The sequence below is a fragment of the Archocentrus centrarchus genome, chromosome 13, assembly GCF_007364275.1.
Source record: "Archocentrus centrarchus isolate MPI-CPG fArcCen1 chromosome 13, fArcCen1, whole genome shotgun sequence".
Lineage (NCBI taxonomy): Eukaryota > Metazoa > Chordata > Actinopteri > Cichliformes > Cichlidae > Archocentrus > Archocentrus centrarchus.
Window position 1 is genome coordinate 28,488,493 of NC_044358.1, and position 19,773 is coordinate 28,508,265.

Sequence of the window (19,773 nt, forward strand, 5' to 3'; positions counted from 1 at the left end):
GAAAATAGCACAGAGCAAGATGCAAATCTCAAACTGTCGCATATTGACCACCTCGGGCTTTCTGTCTTTGTCTCTCCCTTCTCCCTCCTCAAACAACCGTTTATATAACATGAGAAAACTTCCAATTGGCTGAAAGTGTGTCTCTGCTGGCAACATGAAAGTTATAAAGCCCTAAATTAGATCAGACAGTATTGTTGCTTTTCCCCCACATGAAAGTAATGTGAGACAATGGTGTTCAAGCAGCTTATCATAATACAGACTGCAGTGGCAGGACAGACTTATTTCTTCTCAGAATTGTTTAGTTCCCTGACCGGCAGGGCGGGACATGCCACAGCCCGTTTCAACTAATCAGGTGCTCAGTGTTACTCTCTGCTTTTTTGTTAAATCTACCAGCAACTAGAACTGTGGTGTCATAGCGCCTCAGTGTTTCGTTACTTCAAAACCATACTTCCTTTCTAATCTTGTATAGTTAAGTATTTTATTCTTTTGGACCTCACTCTTTCTCTCACTCTGTGTGTGTGTGTGTGTGTGTGTGTGTGTGTGTGTGTGTGTGTGTGTGTGTGTGTGTGTGTGTGTGTGTGTGTGTGTGTGTGTGTGTGTGTGTGTGAGAGAGAGACACCTTTGTTAGTCTAAGCGTATTAGGTGAATGACCTTAAATGAGCTAAGAACAAAAGCGGGTCACAGTTCACGAGGAAGCTTTGTTTCAATTTTCACACAGTCTTAATGTGAATGTCTTTTAAGTGATTTAGTGATCTTTAATCATATTGAGATCACTGCTTATTTGCCACTTGGTGGAACACCAGTTAGGAGGTCACAATGCTTGGCCTTGTTGAAAAATCCCAGAACAAGCAAGATGTTATTCAGAAAGAAAAGCAGTCCATTACCAAGTTAATAATTTTCTTAAATTGTTAGGATGACTTTACTCACGAAGGAGTAATCAGCCACTGATGACTCAGTCTTTTGAGTCTTGATTGTACTTTATTATACAAGCATTTGGGTTCATTGTCAGGGTTATCTGCAACAGGACAGGGTGCATTTTTTTTTTTGGCGAATTCTTTTACAGAGATGATGGCGGTTTTGACACTTTCCGTATTTTACAAGGATGATTTTATCTTGTGTGACAACGTAGCTTGAATTTACATATTATGTTGTGAGGCAACTGGCACAACAAATGATGACTTTTATTTTAGAACATTTCTTTTACAATCCTACTTTAATTCTTAAAAGGATACTGAATACTGAATAAGAGTCTGTACCAAATCATTTACAGAAAATATGAATTATGTCAGGAGTTGACATGCATCTGCCATTTGGATCAGCTTCAATCAGCTTTCAGCTGGTAGCACATTAAAGAGAATGGATAAACTTCATGAGTTACCTACAAAATGTGGAGGTGCAAAGCAGGTACTTTTCCAAACACATATGCAGGAGATTCTTCCACTCACCGTAATACAAACAGTGTGATTTTAGCTGTTACTGAACATAACTGAATAAGTGAATGACTGCAGTGGCGTCAAAAGTGACACTTGAACCAACTCAGACACAGTGCACTGACTCAAACTGGTTTAAATGTGAAACAGTAATGTGTGACACTGCGGTTTAATTCCCTCTGTCACTGCTGATTGTTGGCAGGGGCCCTTTGCTTGCTGGGAAAAATGTGTATGCATGCTTGTTTCATCCCCTCCGTTAAATGCATACGTTATGCCCTACTGCCGTTAATGCCCTCCAGCTAGGGCTGGCTGACATAATCTCAACAGAGATCTTTTTACATTGATGGCGTCTGAAAATCAGTCCTGCTTATAAGAATAAGTCATAGCATAAGACATATTGTTACTTGGAATCTTAAACTCATAATTATCTTTACATAGCTTGTTGAATATGCTAAATGTACTTAGAGCTACTTTTATTTATCTAATTTGCTAATGTGGTTTTATCACAACTTATACATATGGTTAAAGGTAATATATAGCTATATAGTTATAGTAAAAGTAAAGGGAATATGAAAAGGATATATAGTAAGAAATGGAAAAAATGAGTAAGAAGTGGCAAAATGTTTTCGGTGTCTCTGAGCAATAGAGCCATAATAGCCTTTTATCATATAGACTTTTATTATTGTAATTCAAGCGGTCTCACAGGAAGTGAGACTCCTTCACTTTTTCTTGGCTCTGTTTTTAGGCTTTAAAACATCACAAAGTCACTGATCTTTTCACACATGATCAGGTTAGAACTGCAAAGAGAGAGAGAAAAAGTCCACAGTGGAACTAAGATGTGGTGGTAAGTTGCAAATTTTCATCTGGGAGAGTGGAGGCCAAAGTCAGCACTAACTTATTTTGTGACATCTGTGGCATGCAAAGGCTTCTTTTAACCCTCAATAAATCATGACAAAGTTGATTATACAATATTAACTTTAAAACCATTCAAGAATCATATCATAATTGTTCTCTATTAGTATTACTGAAGTCTAGCTGCAGTTTCTTAACTCTGCTAGCTTATTAAGGGCATTAGAAACCTTCACTGATTTACACAATTAAATAACTGGGATTAGCATGTCCTTAATCTTATAATGTTATGCCAGGATTATTAAGGTATGCCCTGTTTGTCTCTGTGTATTGTTGGAGCACCTTGTTGCATAAATAAACATATTAATGAACATTTCTTTAGACCTAAATTTAGACTTGTAGACTCTTTTATTCACACTCACCATCCACTTCATTAGGTACACCTTGCTAGTACGGATTTGAACCCTCGTTTGCTTTCACATCTGACTTAATTCTTCATGGCATAGATTCAACAAGATACTAGAAATATTCCTCAGAGATTTTGGTCCATATTGACACGCTAAAATCATTCAGTTGCTGCAGTTTTATCAATTGTACATCCATAATGTAGATTTTTCCACATCCCAAAGGTGCTCTGAGATCTGGTGACTGTGGAGGCCATTTGCATGCAGTGAACTCATTGTATTGTTTAAAAAAAAACAGTTTGAAATGATTTTGAGCTTGTGATGGGGTGCGTCAACAACTACGGCTGTGGAATATAAATAGTGCTCAGTTGGTACTAAGGGTCCCAAAATGTACCAAGAAAATATCCCCCACACCATTACTGTAACTTATGAACCAGTGATACTAGGCAGGATAGAGCCTAGTATCACTGTTTTTCATGTTGTTTACACAACATGAAAGCATTACCTTAGTGGTGAAGCCGGCGACCACATACATATGCCGCGTTGCGGTGCGCGTTCGAGTCCTGGCCCGTCGCCAATTTGCCCGCGTATCTTCTTCTGTATCTTTCCCCCATTTCCTGTCTCTGTCCCCTGCCGAGAAAAGCCGCTGCGGCCAAAAATGCAAAAAAAAAAAGAAAAGTAATTGACCCCTTGCCAAATCATAGACAACTATTATTAAGCACATTTTTTTGAAAGTTGAGTGCAATTTCACTTGCCAGACCCAGATCAGATCATTGCCAGACCTGTTGAATCAAGAAATCCCTTAAATAGAACCTGTCTGACAAAGTGAAGTAGGTTAAAAGATATTAAAAACCAACACAACATTCCACTAGTTGCTGCCATCCAAAAGAATAATAAAATGATTAAAGACAATAATAGTAAAATTATTTGAGCTCTTTTTCCCATTTTTTATGACAGATAATTATGTTTGCTTTATACACAATATTATACCTACTGCCTCAAAAGACAAAAATAAGTAATTAAAATAGGGAACCTCACAGGCAGCATAATTAGTAGCTTTGTTTACAGTACATCCGGTGCAAACACTGTAGAGGGGAGTAAAATAAGTAGTGTGCACAGTGCAGATCACAGATTTTCTTTGTGCTTAATTAGAAACATGATTAGAGGAGACAGACAATAAATACCATTGAGGGGTTCACTCCTATATATAAGCAGGGAAAAACATTTGCCTATAGATTAAACTCCATCATCCATTTCATGTGAAACTTTAAAACCTATCTCTAGCTATTGGAATAGCTCAGCATCATCCTATTTGTCACTAAAATTATAGGTGACATAATAGTTCAATACCATTTCTGCTACAAGAGTAAATGACATCTGAAGCATAAAGCTTTTTTTAAATGTCCTCTTGATGGTGGTTTATTATATAATCAGCCAATAAACAGTAAATCCCAAAATTCAAACTTCCCAATATATACCGTACAACATCCAGCCATAAGGGAAAAGGCAGAATAAAGGGAAACTATTGATAATAGGGATTTGAACCACAGTTCGATTCTGAAGGCTTTTTTCTTTAATCTAAATAATTTTAGGATCACCATCACAAGAAAACATCATAAGTAGAGGCGAATAGAAGAAGTGGATGAACTGATGTTAGCCAAAGCATGCTGCCAATTGACTGCAGAGTTCATATTACTATTGTATATTGTTGGTCTTATTTTGCTTGTTCAATGCACTGGATGATTGCTCTCAGAGTAGCTGACTGGTGGGTTAGTGCAGACGTTTCTTTGGAAAATTGTTGACATATTAGGAAATACGTTTCATCCATAGTGACAGAAAACTCACAGTGAGGTGTGAGCAGTCCAATACATGAGGGGTGTTATCTTCAGCACGCAACACTGCAACTGACACCTTGCTGATATTCAGAAAAGAGTAAAACCTCCAGTTTGACAGAGCTTTATATAGCAGCTTTGCCAGTGCCATTTATCAGTTAATATATGCAGAATCAGATTGTGATTGGTTTGCCTGTTTAATGAATTATTTATCTCCACCTATAGAAATCCACAACAAATTAACCTTTTCCTGCACTGTGGTATAGCGGCTGATGCATGCAGGCCCACACATTACCGAAGTGTACCTTCTTTATATGAATATTATTAGTATTAATATGTCCTAGATAGTATGATGAACCATTAGTTTCCTATTCTTCATAGATTGTCACCAATTGTTTTTAGTAAGCTTTCAGACAAGCAAGAAAAATGTGCAAGTCACAACCATAGTCTCTTTTTATGTAAAGCATCTTGGACTCATTGCCTTCATCTCCCTGCACAAGACAGTTTATGTTGGGCAGTGGTCTAGGCTGTGGTTAGTGTAAGATTTACTTGTCACTTCTTTTTTGCACATCTTAGATAACATCCGCGAAATCTGTTTATTCTCAGGGGAATGGTAGCATAATAGAACCTGTAAGCTGCCACTTTTACCACCCTGGGTTGCAGGCTTTTGTAACAGGCAGAATTTTGGTTACATATTTTTCAAGCGATAAAACCAGGAAGAGGGAATTTCCTTGCTTCTCAAACATACCACTCCTTTGACTTCGTCTGTCTCTCTCCAGAGGGTCTGTGATTGCAGACGTCATGGTGAAACAGTCCATTCAAATCCCATTTTAGGACGAAAGAATCAAGTTTGAAATCTGGATTTCTTTCATTCCACCTGCAGCCAAAGTGTAACTGAATATTTTACCAGACCCTGATTGGTAAACTTGTGGACTGCCTGGTTTTAGTACTGCAGAATGTTCTTTTAAAATCAGAGGCTGGTGTGTCTTCTCTCTTTAACAATATCTTTTTTTGTTGTTGTTTATTTAGTCGAAAAAAGGAATGTTGTATTCATAAACATAAACATGTGTAATTATGTCTTCCAACAAATTGATGCATTCTCATGAATTTCGAATTAATCCATAAAAAATACATAGGAACGGGCGCCAGTTTGTGGAAGCTGCCATGTTGCTCTGCCATCTTGAATACTGTGGTTGTGATGGACTTTGCTATTCTGCCTAATCACGTTTTATGTACGTGGCTAGACACCGACAACCAAAGGCAGAGGAGAATATAACTCATAGGCATTTGCATGCCATGGAGGCAAGTTTTAATTTGTGTCTGCACCTTCAGACTCAAAATATGAAGGATCATGCTATCACCTGAGAAGGGGTCCCCTTTACTAAAGAAGCCAAAACGCGAAGGAAAGAGACAATGTGATTGGTGTCTGAATAAAGTGTCATCCTTTTTCTCCTCACTTCATCTCCTGAACTGAAGTCAGGACACACATGAAAACGTGCATAAACATGCTTATTCAATCCCGATATTATCACAATTACTTATTGTCAGCAGATTAGAGATGCGACCCTCCTATCTCTGGACAGCTGACAATGAGCTGACTAAAAACTAACATCTGGCTTTCTAATGATAGTCTCCAGTATCCTAAAAGTCACATTTTTCTCTGATGAACAGTTACATTCTCACATTGTGTGAGAGTTTATTCACTAAGTGTCCGAGTCCAACAATATTAGATCCTACAATTTCAACAACCACAAAATCAAAACACCAAACACCAGAATAACAATAAAAGAGAAATGCAAACTCAAACATTAACTAGAAGTTAGGAAACCCCCCAAACCCTGGGGCCATGACACAGGTATATTTTTGCAAACTTTACTGACTGTGCTTCTTTGTCTGAGTGCAATCTACCACTCCACTGGCTACTGGCTACAGCCTATTAAAGTGTTGGTTTCAGCTTAATTCAATGATGCCTAAATGATTAAATTTTTTCATAGACGTCATGGGCTTTTTTTCCCCTCTTTTTCTGGGAGCTTGAGGCTGTCTTTAAATAACTAGTCTGGACTTTTTTTCTGGAACTGCTTAATATAACCAGTCTTGACTACATCACTAGACATAACCCCATAACAGGGTTGATTTTAGCTCAGTCACTGTTGATAGTCACTATCAGTACAGTGGCAGCAGATGGCTGCCCCTCCTTGAGCCTAGTTCTTCTTGTTAAAAGGAAGTTATTTCTCTCCACCAGCACCAAGTGCTTGCTTATAGGGAATCATCTGATTGTTCAAGTTCTCTCTTGAATATTGCATGACCTTTAGCTTGCAGTATAAAGCATGCTGATATGACTGTTGTTGTGAACTGTTGCTGTACAAACCAAATTTTAGTTGAATTTGAAAATAAATTTATAAGTAGAAGTATTTGTAAGTTACTGTATTATAAGCTCCTCTCTTCACCCAGGTGTCAAGGACAAATGGCCACAGATCTGATACAATAGCAAAATCAATCATCGACCTGCATTCTATGGTGTCCTGGTGCCACATGCACTTATGGACGCCCTTATGTTCATTATGGACAAACTGTGATTTCCACAGAAGTCCAATAACAGAACACCACTCGGGTTCAAATCAGGCAGGCCAATCATGTCCCCCAAGGTCTCACTGTTGTTGCCTACATGAATGTTGATGTCTACCAGTTGGAGTTACCAGTTGGGGCACCCTCGAGCACCCCACCCAATGACTCCAAGAAGGCTGATTACTCAGAACTGTCTTTTGGTGCATAAGTGCAAATAACAGTCAGGACCCATACCCTGACCTGAAGGCACAGGGAAGAAACCCTCGTGTCCACCGGTAAAACCCCCAAAGTACAGGCAAGAAGCTGAGGGCAACTCCAGACTGGAACAGAGTCCAGCCCCTCTCCAAGAGACTGGTTCCAGTGCCCAGGCCTTGCGTTGAAGTGAGCCCGACTATATCTATCTGAAAGACAAAGACATATCTTTACATTCAGCTACTTTCAGTACTGCTGGTATTTGTTTAGACTCTTTCTCTCTGACTGAGCTTTCTGAGTAAGCTTCAATAGTTACTTCCTCCAATCTATCAACATGTCTATTAGACCTGTTTCTAGAAGTTCTACCATTAATTGATGCTTCAATCTTAAATATGATCAGTCTATCTTTATTAATTGGCTATGTACCACAGGTTTTTAAGGTGGCAGTAATTAAACCAGTACTTAAAAAGTCATCACTCGACCCAATTGTCTTATCTAATTATAAGTCAATCTCCATTCTTTTTCTCTCAAAATTCTTGAAAGAGTAGGTGTAAAACAGCTTATTGATCATCTTCAGAGGAATAGTGTATTTGAAGAGGTTCAGTCAGGGTTTAGAATTCATCACAGTACAGAAACAGCATTAGTGAAGGTAATGAATGATCTTCTTATGCTTCTGACAGTGGACTCATCTTTGTGCTTGTCTTACTAGACCTCAGTTCAGCTTTTAATACTGTTGACCATAATATTTTATTTCAGAGATTAGAGCATGCCATAGGTATTAAAGATACTGCTCTGCAGTGGTTTGAATCACGTTTATCTAATAGACTCCAATTTGTTCATGTAAATGACAAGTCTAATTCACATACCAAGATCAATTATGGAGTTCTATAGGCTTCTGGGCTAGGACCAATTTTATTTACCCTATACATGCTTCCCTTAGGCAGTATTATTAGAAAGCAAATTTTCATTGTTATGCAGATGATACCCACATCTTTATCTATCCATGAAGCCAGAAGATACACATCAATTAGTTAAACTGCTGGAATGTCTTAAAGACATAAAGGCCAGGATTACCTCTAATTTCCTGCTTCTAGAAACACGATGTTTAACCAGATGCTTACTCTGGATGGCATTACCTTGGCCTCCAGTAACACAGCAAGGAATCTTGGGGTCATTTTTGGAGTTGTGGAATGCTGGACCAGCTCTTTATTGTCTCAAAGATATTAAAGTGTGCGTGGGAGTTTGCCCATCCAGCCTGCATGTGCTTTGGGAACATGGTGTGTCTCTGCTTTTTGTGGATGATGTGGTCCACTTGGTCCTGTCATCAGGTAGTGGCTTCCAGGTCGCACTGGAGCAATTTGCAGCAGTGTGTTAAGCAATGAGAATGAGAATTAGCACCTCCAAATCTGAGGCCATGGTCTTCAGACTTAAAACGTATCTGTAACTGATACGTTTTCTCTCATTTTATTGCTTCCCACTCTACTCCCTTGTGATGCTGGCAAATGTTAATTATTAGTGATTTTTGTATCAGCTGACAAAGATGAATGAGGAGGGTCTGTGCATTGTACATGCCACAGTGGTGACATTATTGTTTGTTTTCTGTCCTTTGTAGGTGGACAAAAACAGAAGCATTACACAATCAAGTGTATTGTGGAAAATGATTATGTTAAAACAGTGTATGTTCTCCTTTTGCAGTTTCATGCATATCAATGCGTTTGTGTGTCTTTCTGTTTTACAGATGTTTCTGGTGGCATTGTCCTTTGCCTATTTTGCAAAGGCTCTGTCGGGGAGCTACATGAAGAGCACAATAACCCAGCTCGAGAGGCGCTTTGACATCCCAAGTTACCTAATAGGTGTCATTGATGGGAGCTTCGAGATAGGTGAGTAGGCCTGCCTGTGACTGCTGTTATTTTGTTGTTCTATTTGTAGGCTCTGTGTCATGGGCTCCCCTTGCTTCTCTCGTTCTGTTTTTGGGGAGAAAAATATGAATGGGTCATCAAGATATTCAAGCTTCAGATAAAAGATTCATCAGACTTCCCAGAAAAGGACAGAGGGATGTGTTTGTGTGTGTGTGTGCGCAGATGGTGAGTCATAATGTTGAGCAAGGACATAACCTGAGCTCCTAGTTGTCTTTAAGCTATGGAAAATCCGCATTCCAAAATTTGAAAGATTTTGTTATGTAATAACTTACCTATACTATGAATATAATGTAGTGGTCACATGCCATTTATTAACTGTTTATTTGCCATGTGAATAGGCTAAAAGCAGACTGTTTAGGCCATGTAAAATAATTTGGGATGGGCATCCAACATTTGTCTGTCACCCCGTTCTTGCAGTGCATTCCCAATTCTTCTTTTGTATATGTTTTGCTCTTTCTTTACACCTTCAATTGATTTCTGAAATGCTATTTAACAAAATGTGACCCAACATGAGATAAACTATTACATTAAGCTTGCTCATAAAATAATACTCAAAATTCAGTAAAGCTAGATAACTTAAGTTTGGTTAAATCATTTCAGAATTATAAAAGCATTTATGTCCATGGACACTCGCCAGCCATTTTATAAGGTTTAGTGCAGGGGGCGGCAACCTGTAATCCGGAAAGAGCCATTTGAACCCAGTTTCCACGGAAAACAAAACAGTGAGAGCCGCAAATACTAGCGGAAGCCGGTACCGTAAGTGACGCATATATTGAGTAATGAAAATAAATAAATAGATAAATAAAATGATTTTATTTTAATATTTCAAGATCACAATAATGTTCCAATTTAAAACTACAACAAAAACCGAACTGACAAAAATGAAATGCACTTCAATTGGATACTTACAATTTACTTCTGTGAGCCGCGCAGAGCTGCAGATTAAGCCTGGATGAGCCTCATGCGGCTCTGGAGCCACAGGTTGCCGACCCCTGGTTTAGTGGGTTGGATCCCTTTTTGCCTTCAGAACTGTCTTAATTCTTCATGGCGTTGATTCAACAAAGTGCTGGAAACATTCCTCAGAGATTTTGGTTCATGATGACATGATAGCAACACATAGTTGCTGCAGATTTGTCAGCTATACATCCATGATGCGAATCTCCTAATCCACAACATTCCAAAGGTGCTCTGTTGGATTGAGATCTGGTGATTTTGTAGGCCATTTGAGTATGGGGGTATACACTGTCATGTTGTAGAAACCAGTTTCAGATAATTTGAGCTTCGCAATATGGTGCTTTATCGTGCTGGATGAAACCATCAGAAGATGGGTACACGGTGGTCATACATGGACAGACACGGTCAGCAACAGTATTCAGGCTGGCTGTGGCATTTAAACAATGTTCAGCTGTTACTGAGGTGTTAAAAGTGTGCCAAGAAAATATCCCCCACACCATTACACCATTGATAAAAAGAAGGCTGAATCCATGCATTTGTTGTTTATGCCAAATTCTGACTCGACTATCTGAATGTTGCAGCAGGAATCAAGACTCATCAGGATAAGGCCATTTTTTTCCCGATCTTCTATTGTCCACTGTTGGTGAATTGTAGCCTCAGTTTCACATTCTTAGCTGTCAGGCTTGACACCTGGTGTGGTCTTCTGCTGCTATAGCCCATCTGCTTCAAGGCTCGATGTGTTGTCTGTATACTTTGGAAGTGGCTATTTGAGTCACTGTTGCCTTCCTATGAGCTCGACACAGTTTGGCCATTCTTCTCTAACCTCTGGTATCAACAAGGCATTTTCACCCAGAGAACTGCTGCTTACTGGAGGTTTTCTCTTTTTCAGCCTATTCTCTGTAAATCCTAGAGATGGTTGTGTGAGAAAATCCCAGTAGATCAGCAGTTTCTGAAATACACAGACTAGCCTATCTGGCACCAACACAAGTCAGTTAAATCACAAATCAATTCTTCAGTTTAAACACTCCATGTGCAGAAAGTTGAAGTTTATTGAATTTTTTTTTTTTTGTTTCTGCCACGGCTAAAGCAGAAATGTAGATTGTTTTCATTCAAAATTTTAAGTGACTTCAATATTCTGCACATACACCTTTTACTCTGAACTTGTCTTAACTTGTTTTACATGCTCAGAATTAATGCCCAAAAAAAGTCACAGATGTCATTTTGAAGCATTATTTCAGGGCACTAACAACCAACTTGGAAACTGGGTAATCCTTCAGGAACTCCCAAAACAGAAGCTGCATTTAAAGAGAAACTCAATAAATTTTACAAATCAGAATCTTTGTTGAAGGGGTCATATTGCATTTATTAAAAAAAGTTGGATAAAGCCTTTAAAATCTCAAGAACAAGAAATGGGACTAAGTGTGGATGTGAAAATATGGTGTTAAAAAGAAGCGAGTTCCTTGGATTTTCATTCTTTGGTAAAATAGGTTTAATTTGTAGAAAGTGTACAGTCAAATGTAGTGCCAGTAGTGCCACTATGCATACCATGACTGCTGTACATACTGTTATCTGTCTTCCTCAATGGTCCACTGACCAATTTCTGGGACAGTTATGTAAGTCTAATCCATTCATCTGAAGAGTCTCTTGCAGGTTATAAATTATACATGGCTTGCAGTGCAGACTCATTCCCAAAGAAACATGTGCCATAGAAGATAAAAGTCATTGTGTTATGGTGGCACACCGAACAATAATTAACATTTTGATCTGCAGCATTGTGGGTTGCACACGTGTGTGCACCCTGGTGGTCTGCCAGGGGAAAAGATGGTGCTGGCACCTTAGTCAGAGTCAGCGCGGAGTATCCTGATTCTCTCTATCTCCATCTCTCCATCTCCTGTGAAAGCTGCTTGTCTCATGTGGCCTAGGCAACAGGCTTTTTCTATAGGACTGTTGCCAGGGTAACATAGAGGCAGAGCAGGGCACTGTGAAGAGGAAAGAAAAGGGAAAAAGGACAGTGTGAGGAACAAGAGAGGACAACAGAGGGGGTGTGGGGGTGGAAATAAAGGAGAGGAAAGTAGAGCGTGATAGTAATAGATGCTGATCTTTATAGAGATCATGTCTGCAAGATAAGCTCAGGTGACTGCATATGTCTATATACACATACTACTGTCATTTTCACGTGCTGAATCAAAATTTAAAAACAAACTCATTCACCACTGCATTCTGTATGACTTTGGAGATTGGTCATCATTGACCAGTCACAGCCAGCAGCACTGGCATAATCATCTATAAACTTGTTAAGCTTCCGGCTCACCTCAGTACCCCTCTCTGTCTCTCAGTTCTTCATTTGTTTATAATGTACCACAAGTTTTAACAGGTCTTGGAAATAAGTGTCTTGCTAGCTAGACAAAACTTAGATACACATAATCCATTGATGAGTATCATAGAGAGCATGCTGTTAGAGGGCACTGCTGCAAGAAGTGATTACTATTCTCATTTACCTTAAATAATATTATGCAAAATGTAAGCACTAATAAGATTTCATCACGTCTATGGGCTACAAATACACATTTACTAATATTTGCTATGACATTTCTCAGAGCGGTGTCTCTCCCGCTCCCTCTTTCTCTTACTCACTCAGTCATCCACACACACACACAAACATATACACAGCCAAAGGACTTTTGGAAGCTTTGACGTCACCCCATCAAATAATCCTTTACAATAGAAAAATGTCAGATAGAATGGCATAATTTTTCTTGGGCGCCTTCCACCCCATTTACAATGCGTTTCCGTGTCGATGATAGTGGACAAAGTGCTCTGAAAAGGTGACAGCAGGAAGCCGTGTTTAATTTTTATGTTGTGTTTGCTAAGAACTCATGCCACCATAGCTATCAGGATTTTCACATGAAAAATGAATGCATCAGCTTACACTGACTCTTCAAAATGTCACTCATGCTATTATAATATGAATCTATATAATATGATAAATTTTACTGGCTATGGAGTATATGGAGGATAACTGCCTTGGTCTTTTCCATTATGTTTTTGTATCTGTTTAGGTGCAGAAATTAAAAAAAAAAAAAAAAGAGCCTGTTCATTTTATGCTCAGCATGCAGAGCCATGTCCGAACCAAGCACTGTCAAAAAAAACCTGTATAAAGTAAATGTATGGCGGCAATGATCTGTTCCTTCTCAGTTTGATTATTCCCTATTTCTGTGCTCTTTGGTCTAATCAATGATATTTCTTGCTCTGTCTTCTCAGGAAACTTGTTGGTGATAGCTTTCGTCAGTTACTTTGGGGCCACACTCCACAGGCCCAAGATCATTGCAATGGGCTGTGTATTGATGTCCATTGGCACCTTCATCATAGCTCTGCCTCATTTCATCATTGGTCGGTAAGTAACCAAAGTTAACAGGCCTGTTTGCTGTTTGACTTCAACTACAGTTTCAACCACAGAAATTAATACATGTATAAATGCATTCAAGTACATTTAACTCTGTTCAAATGTTTTTCATTTTAGTCAGGTATTAAAGGTGATGATTTGGGATACAGTTGTTATTAAAAGGTAACATACATTAATCATGGGTAGATTGTAATTTTAGGCTTTTAATCATTTCTTTGAACAGTTCTTTTTTCAGGGTGGAATGATTGTACAGTACACATCTTTAATGACTTTAAAAACAAGGGGCACAAGTTTGAATTTATTTTGGATTAAATGAGCACTTTTTAATCAGAGTATAGCATCAAGTCAATTAAACTTCTGGGATACTGATGTGGTCAGTTAAGTAGCAGAGGGGGTTGTTGCTCAGTTTCAGCAGCTTTGGTGTTGATGAAATTAACAACAGGTGCACTAGAGGGGCAACAATGAGACAACTCCCAAAACAGGAATGGTTTTACAGGTGGAGGCCACTGACAGTTTTTCCCTCCTCATCTTTTCTGACTGTTTGTTCACTAGTTTTGCAGTTGGCTAGGGTCAGTGTCACTACTGGTAGCATGAGGTGATACCTGGACCCTACAGAGGGTGCACAGGTAATCCAACTCCTCCGAGATGACATCAGTATGTGTCATTGCCAGAAGGTTTTCTGTGTCTTCCAGCGCAGTCTCAAAAGCATGGAAGAGATTCCAGGAGACAGGCAGTTACTCTTGGAGAGCTGGACAGGGCTGCAGGACCATCATCTGCTCCTTTGCACAAGGAGGAACAGGATCAGGACTACCAGAGCCCTACAAAATGACCTACAAAATGACCTACAAAATGACCTCCAGGTCACTGGTCACAGGTCACTGGTGTGAATACCTCTGACCAAACAATCATAAACAGACTTCATGAGGGTGGCCTGAGGGCCTAGTGTTCTCTGCCTGGAACCGTGGAGTCCAATTGGCATTTGCCATAGAATACCAAAATCAGCAGGTCCACCACTGGCACACTGTGCTTTTCACAGATGAGAGCAGGTTCACTCTGAGCACATGAGACAGACGTAAAAGGGTCTGGAGAAGCTGTGGAGAACATTATGATGCCTGTAACACTGTTCAGCTTGATTGGTTTGATGGTGGGTCAGTGATGGTCTGGAGAGGCATATTGATGGAGGGATGCACAGATAAGCTAGGCTGGGTTCCTCCTGGTGCAAAACAATGCCCGACCTCATGTGGCAATAGTATGCAGGTAGTTCCAGGAGGATGAAGGAATTGATACCATTGACTGCCCCCCACACTCACCTGATCTAAATCCAATAAAACACCTCTGGAACTTTATGTTTCGGTCCATCCAATGCCACCAGGTTGCACCTCAGACTGTTCAGGAGCTCAGTGATGCCCTGGTCTATATCTGGGAGGAGATCATCAGGATACCATCCATCGTCCCTTTAGGACCATGCCCCCCAAGTAGGGGCATACAAAGTACTGAGTACCATTTACAGTTGCTGCAATGAAACTTAAGCAAAATGAACTAGCCTGTCACATCAGTTTTACCTCCACCAAAAAGGTTATATTTTTGGCAGCATTTGCGTGCTTGTGTGTGTCATTCTGTCTGTAAACACGATAACTCAAAAAGTTTTGAAACTTTGTAGGGATGTAGAGTGGGGTCATGTTAACAATCCAATAAAATTTGGCTTACATCCACCAAGGTCTTCAAGGTCAACTTAATGATTTATTGGTCAAAAATTGACAGAAAGCCTTATAACTTAGAAACTATGATTGTGTATCGTATATAGAAAGATAGGTATAAAATATCATGTCACATTTGACCTTTGACCTCTCCTTCAAAGTCAATAGATTGATCTGAAGTTCAAAGTGATAACAATGCTATATAGCGCTCTTTAAAACTATGTTTCTTACTGGTGCTGAATGTTCTACAATGTCTTGTCATTCTACAATGACAAGATCTATTAACTTCTCATTAGTGATCATGATTAATTACAGCTTGTAGTTTCTCTTTGGCAGCATAAAAAGGATTTGCTTGACAGCATTCATTAGATATACCAATACTCAGAACAATGGGAAAGTCTGAGCTCATGGAAGATCTAAGATGGAGAATTGTAGAGAAGGTCTCTTGGTGTCATTTCTAAACAGTTGCAGATTTCAAGATCATCAATTCAAATATTTGTATTCAATTACAAGTACAAGTTGTTCTGATGTGTCACCACTTTGCCATGGTCTGGAAGAGGAGAAAATTGGTTAGGATATTCAGGAACAACCCAGGAACCACCAAGGCTCAAACATGCCATGAACTGGAAACTGCTGGAACGCCAGTATAACTGGTCACAGTGAAGTGAGTTTTACTCAGAGAGTGCCGACCAAGGAAGATGCCCCTGCTCCAAAATTGACACCTTCAAGTGCGACTGAAATTTGCCGCTGCTTCCATGGACAAACCAAATGCCTTCTGGGGAAATGTTTTATGGTCAGAGGAGACAAAGATTGAGCTCTTTGGCCAATATGATAATAGGTGTGTTTGGAGGAGTAAAGGTAAGGCTTTCAAACCTAAGAAAACTGTACCAACTGTTGGGCATGGTGGTGGTAGCATCATGCTCTGGGGCTGTTTTGCTGCCAGTGGTACTGGTACATTGCACAGAATGGATGGAATGATGAAGAAGGAGGATTACCTCCAAATTCTTCATCACCTCAAAATCTTAAAAGCTAGATGGTTGTTACTTACATATTTAGGTGTTCCAACAGGACAATGAGCCCAAACACACCTGGTTTTGGAATGGCTAATACAGTCTAACATTAAGCTTCTGGAATGGCTTTCCAAGAGCTCTGACCCCTATTGAAAACTTGTGGACTTCGCTTAAAAGCTGGGTCTGTGGCAGAAAACCAAGTAATTTAAATGAACTTTGCCTATTCTGGCAAGAATAGTGATCAAATATCCAGTGTCTGGTTGAAGTGCAACTGGCTAAATGACATTTAACCAGCTATTAGTCGTAGTGTATGTATATATTTGAGCCTGTATGTATGCTTTTGGCCTTGTGTAGATCAGAGAAAATCCAGTATACTTGTGCACCCAAATCTTATTTTTTAGTCATTAACAATGTATGCTGTAGAAAATTCCCTGGATAAAGAACAGTTAAAGAATAATTAAAGGCCTAAAATTAACATGACATTTATGCCCATGATGAGTGTATGTAAACTCCTGACCAAAACTGTATTTGCAATTACTAGTACTTTTTATACTGTATAGACCAATGTCACCGTGTCAGCCTATACCAGCTTGTTGCCTTTTCAATGAGAAGTTTCATTTCTTCTATCACAAAATCACTTAGTCACATGTAACTGTATACAAGTCTCTTTCCAGGACAGTTTAAGGCTTATAACTAGTTGAAATGAGGATCTCTATCTCTAAGAGTCTGACCTGTTTGTATCTTGTGAACAGCTATACATTTGAGACATCAGTGCGGAGGGTAGTGAACTCAACTCTTAACCCCTCTCCATGTCGGGCAGACTCATCAGCAAACCTGACAGGAGATGGTACACTGCCTCAAGTGCCAGCCTCAGGTTTGTGGTGGAGTATTTACACATGCACGCATGCACGCACACAAAAGATCTCTTAATTACACTTGTCTTTCCCTCAAGGTTGTGAAGGCGAGTCCAACCTGTCCATGTGGATCTACGTGCTCCTGGGAAATGTCTTGCGTGGGATTGGAGAGACACCTGTGCAGCCTCTGGGAATCTCGTATATAGATGATTTTGCCACTGAGGAGAATGCAGCACTATATGTTGGTAAGGAAAACATCACCTAGTGGTAGAGATACCCACTGTTATTGACACAGTGCTGGTGCACAACCAGAGAGCATCACATTTATGACAGATGAATGTTATATAGCAGAAGCTGAGGTTATTTATGTGGGAAGAAACTCTGGGTGGAGAGAATCTGTGAGCTTCTTCTGCAAATCACTGGTGAATTTCCTGCTGTAGACTCCCATAGCCACTAAGTCAGTGGTATCGAGATATTTTGTGGTGCAATTCAGGTGCCAGCTTTTTTGAAATGGGCAACATTCTTTACAAGTAGAATACATGGAACTTGTTCTAGACTGTAAAACTGCACTGCATCAGAGGAAAGGAAAGTATAAGTTATGTGAACTTGGATCCTCTACCAGGATCAGTGCCAAAGCCTGTGTCATACTTTTACAGAAAGCGACATGCCTCTGCACCAAAATTAGGCAGGGTCTTCTTTTGCTCGTGCTTTAACTTTAAACAATTTTTTTGCGTAATCTTGCTTGAGGACAGACATGCACACAAACAGGGTAGCACCTATCACATACCCATTAAATGTTCAGCTACAGTTCACATGTATCAGCATTTGTTGGAACACATTAGCATGCCAAAATAATGTGAGGCTAGCAGAAAGCTCTGCTTTTCTCTAACATGAATAAGATTTTTTAAAAATCTGTGTTTTACAGAATGAAGATTAAGTATATTATTAAAAAAAAAAAACATGTTTACTCAGCAAGTCTTTTTCAGGCAATAGTTTTAAATAATCCTGTATTATGAAAAGTGTCATGGTCCTGGGCTGGTGGCCCAGTGTTTTGTGTTCTCTTGGTTCTGTTTCAGTTATTTCTCATATTATGTTTATTCGTTCTCTTTTGTATTCCTGTTTATTTCTAGTCCCTTGTGTTTCCCCGTGTCAGGTCTGCATCTCTGTCCAGTGTCTGTGTGCTAGTTCATAGTGTCAAGTCTGCGTGTACCTTGTTTAGTCACTTCCTGTTTTATTTTGACAGTCTTGTGTTCCCCGTGCTTTGTGTTTAGTTTTGCTTCCCCTGTTATTAGTTTCATTTGCTTCCCCTGTTATTAGTTTCATTTGCTTCACCTGCTGTGCCCTGCTGTTTCCTCTTGCCCTGATTACCTAATGTGTATTTAAGCCCTCAGTTTTCATCTGTTCTTTGTTGTGTCGTCATCAGTTTTCCCTCACTGTGTGTGTCCCAGCACTATTGTTTTGTATTTAGTTCTGGCACCTGTCCAGCTCCAGTTTAGCTGAGTTTATGGTTTCGTGTGTTTTCTTAATAAACCACCTTTAAGTTCTATTTTGTCTGAGTCTGCATCCTGGGGTCCAATCCTGCCTGCCACATAACAAGCTATGACAGAAAAGTATTAAACATGTACACCCTTTTTTTAGATACACCTGTGAGTATGGATACTGGTTATTATCACAAATATCACAAGGGGGCAACTCAGTACATTTAGACATATAAACATGGTCAAGACAGTCTGCTGAAGTTCAAATCAAATTTTTCTCTACAACCACCTCTAAGGAGGTCTGAGGACAATTACCAGACTGCTTCCAGCTGATAAAAAAGCAAGAGTTCGTAAGAGCGTTTCTCAACACACAACACGTCAAACCTTGAAGCAGGTGGGCTACAGCAGCATAGGACAACACCAGGTGTCACTCCTGTCAGCTGGGATCAGGAAACCGATGCTACAGTTCACACAGGCTCACCAAAATTGGACAATAGAAAATAGGAAAAAACATTGCCTGGTCTGATGAGTCTCGGATTTCTGCTACCACATTCAGACGGTAAAGACAGAATTCAGCGTAACAACATGAAAGCATGAATCCATCCTGTCTTGTATCACATATATAACAGTTCAGGCTGCTGCTGATGGTGTAATGGTGTGGAGGGATATTTTTTTGGCACACTTGGGGCCCCTCAGTGCCAACTGAGCATCATTTAAAGCCTACCCAAGCATTGTTGCTGACTATGTCCATTGTTTTATGACCATAATGTACCAGTCTTCTGATGGCTATTTTCTATGTTGTGTGTCTCTTTTGGCATGTTTATCACATCCTAGGTTGTGTGCAGACCATTTCAGTGGTTGGCCCTGTGTTTGGCTATCTACTAGGCTCCCTTTGTGCCAAAATCTATGTGGACATTGGATTTGTAAAAATGGGTGAGTTTAATACCAACACATTTTTTTTTTGTTATTACAAGGCCAAACCATGAGGTTGATTTGCAAACTGTCTACACTCTTGCTGCCATTAACCTCTCAACTTTGAAGACCTATGAAGTACACTTTATTAGTAGTAGTCAGGTTGGAGAAACATTCTAAAATACTCACAGTCCATACTTCATCTAGTTTTATTGTTAGTAATATCATAATAATGTTTTAGGTTAGACTGCTGGTGCCAGTGACAGCTGATGGG

The 19,773-nt window shown here is 39.6% G+C and overlaps 1 protein-coding gene across 1 annotated transcript in view; it reads left to right on the forward strand.

Moving 5' to 3' along the window:
• The window catches only part of LOC115790152 (solute carrier organic anion transporter family member 1C1-like), a 48,697-nt gene that overhangs the window by 7,391 nt on the left and 21,533 nt on the right, over positions 1-19,773 (forward strand). The window contains exons 3-7 of the mRNA XM_030743824.1: positions 9,011-9,152; positions 13,407-13,539; positions 17,008-17,129; positions 17,208-17,354; positions 19,422-19,520. Of these exons, the coding sequence (XP_030599684.1) occupies positions 9,011-9,152; positions 13,407-13,539; positions 17,008-17,129; positions 17,208-17,354; positions 19,422-19,520 (643 nt within the window). The remainder of the gene's footprint in view (positions 1-9,010; positions 9,153-13,406; positions 13,540-17,007; positions 17,130-17,207; positions 17,355-19,421; positions 19,521-19,773) is intronic.